The sequence below is a fragment of the Cyprinodon variegatus genome, unplaced genomic scaffold (assembly GCF_000732505.1).
Source record: "Cyprinodon variegatus isolate N-32 unplaced genomic scaffold, C_variegatus-1.0 Scaffold12, whole genome shotgun sequence".
Taxonomy (NCBI): domain Eukaryota; kingdom Metazoa; phylum Chordata; class Actinopteri; order Cyprinodontiformes; family Cyprinodontidae; genus Cyprinodon; species Cyprinodon variegatus.
In genome coordinates, this window is record NW_015150465.1 from 83,885 (window position 1) to 85,901 (window position 2,017).

Below are 2,017 nucleotides of genomic sequence, written 5' to 3' on the forward strand. Positions count from 1 at the left end.
TTATCAAAAACATAATATGCACTAATAAGGAATAGCTTTATTAACCATACATGTAGAATGTGTTTTATGGGGCCCCCAGAAACTTGGGGCCCTAGTTTTGCCTAATGGTAAATCTGCCCGGTTCACAGCTCAGATGGAAGAAGCTGTCTACCTTTCATCTGTTAGTTGTGCGTACTACAAATCTAGCCTTGAAGGGAAGAATAAGAAGGAGAAAAGTCAAGGAAGGGAACTTGCTCCGCACCAATTTAAAATCTCCTTTATGAAACACCAGCTGTGGCAGCATTGGGGTAAAGCGATGCTTTTCTTTAGAGAGTGCAGAGAAACCAACCTGAGCTGTTGGTGAAAATCAATACCAGGTAGAGAATATAACCTGTTAGAAGCAGCATTAGACTCAATACGAGTGTTTGTGTTCATCTTCTTGCAGAAGGTTAGACCTAAACATGCAACCAAAAACACAGAGGAAAGGTTTATACCAAATCATCTGCATAGCAGGGCTCAGTCAAAGCATAGAGCTGCAGTAAATGCAATTCTTCAATCTGATTTGAGCTTAACTGTCTTGCAAAGGAGCACAGGTCATTAAAAATACATATTTTGCTATTTTCAAAGATCAAAAAGTGAAGCAGTATTTCATCTGAACTCTCTCTTATGGGATATGTGACGCTCATTACCTGCAGACTGAATAAAATCAGGATTTATGCTACCATTCAGCTTTAGGTACGTCTGTGGTTTGACGTGCCTGACTTCAAACCACAGACAAGCAAAAGTTTCTGTTAGAGCACAGGAAGCTGTTGTCTCCTCCTCCAGAGAGAGGAGTGAGTCGACTTCTGCAAGCCAACACTAGCTCATTTTGGCAGAGCCGAGCCGCGTTGCTCGCTGCAGACTGTGTTGGTTTTTCTGACGAGCGGTCCTCCCCTGAACTGAGGTAAGCTCTCATTTGTCCCGGCCGCTTCGTGTCCAAACCACGTTCTTCTGGTTCGCGCCTGTCTTCATGTTCTGGAATTGTGCAAAGCAGCGCCAGAGTTCTCACCTGAGGTCGAATTTCTGCATCTGTTCTTTAAAAGTGTTTTTTTTTGCTTTGCAGCTGCGTTAAATAGATGCTTTTATGTCTTTGATTTGATTTTAAAGTTATATTAAAATGCTGCTGTTATTTGAATAACGGAAAGGTGCAGTGCATTGTGATTTGAAGTGTTACCCCGTTTCACACAGGAAATGAACTACTTAGAAGAATTATCTTCAAAGGCCTTTAACCTCCAATTACTCTTCGCTTCAGTTCTACTTATTTTTCCATCCTGAGGAATTCCCTTTGAGCTTTACTTCCACCTATTTTAACTTGATGAATCCAATATTATGGTCAGTGAACACATCCTCTGCCTCCTGCCTTTCCTCAGGGTCAGAGGTCAGCCTGAGCCACAGCAACATGTCTGAGTCCGCCAAGCCCCATCATCCCATCCCCCCAGGCAAAGGGGAGAAGAGCCATGCGGGGGACTTCAGCTACGTAGGCATCGATGCCATCCTGGAGCAGATGAGGAGGAAGGCCATGAAGCAAGGCTTTGAGCTCAACCTAATGGTTGTGGGTAAGTTGCAGACATGAAACCATTTAACAGGAACTCAAACATTACCAGAGAAGACATGCACAAAGAAAATGCTAAGTTTAGCTAGACGGGCCCTGATATTGAAAGGGAACAAACCCTACCTAAGCCCTATCACCAACCATTAAGTGTTATGTGTGCTGGGGGTGACGCAGGAAGACCCCATGTTGCCTAATTTTCAGTACTGGTAGGGAGAAAACAAACCTAAGGAATGGCAAGAGAGAGCAAGACTTCGGTCTGATAACAGGAAGGCTGACGCCAAGCACTCTGCTAAACTGGCATTAGAAATACCAGCAGATGAGTCTGAATGGAGCAAACTAGTACTAGCAGCAGACGTGCTGCTCTGTCAGGCTGTTTACCGTAGGGCTGGGCGATATAGAAAAAAAGCTTATCGATAAAAACAAATGCATATATGCATTTGTTTTTAT

The 2,017-nt window shown here is 43.5% G+C and overlaps 1 protein-coding gene across 1 annotated transcript in view; it reads left to right on the forward strand.

Moving 5' to 3' along the window:
* The window catches only part of LOC107088873 (septin-9-like), a 110,521-nt gene that overhangs the window by 73,762 nt on the left and 34,742 nt on the right, over nucleotides 1–2,017 (forward strand). The window contains exon 3 of the mRNA XM_015381326.1: nucleotides 1,389–1,574. Within this exon, the coding sequence (XP_015236812.1) occupies nucleotides 1,389–1,574 (186 nt within the window). The remainder of the gene's footprint in view (nucleotides 1–1,388; nucleotides 1,575–2,017) is intronic.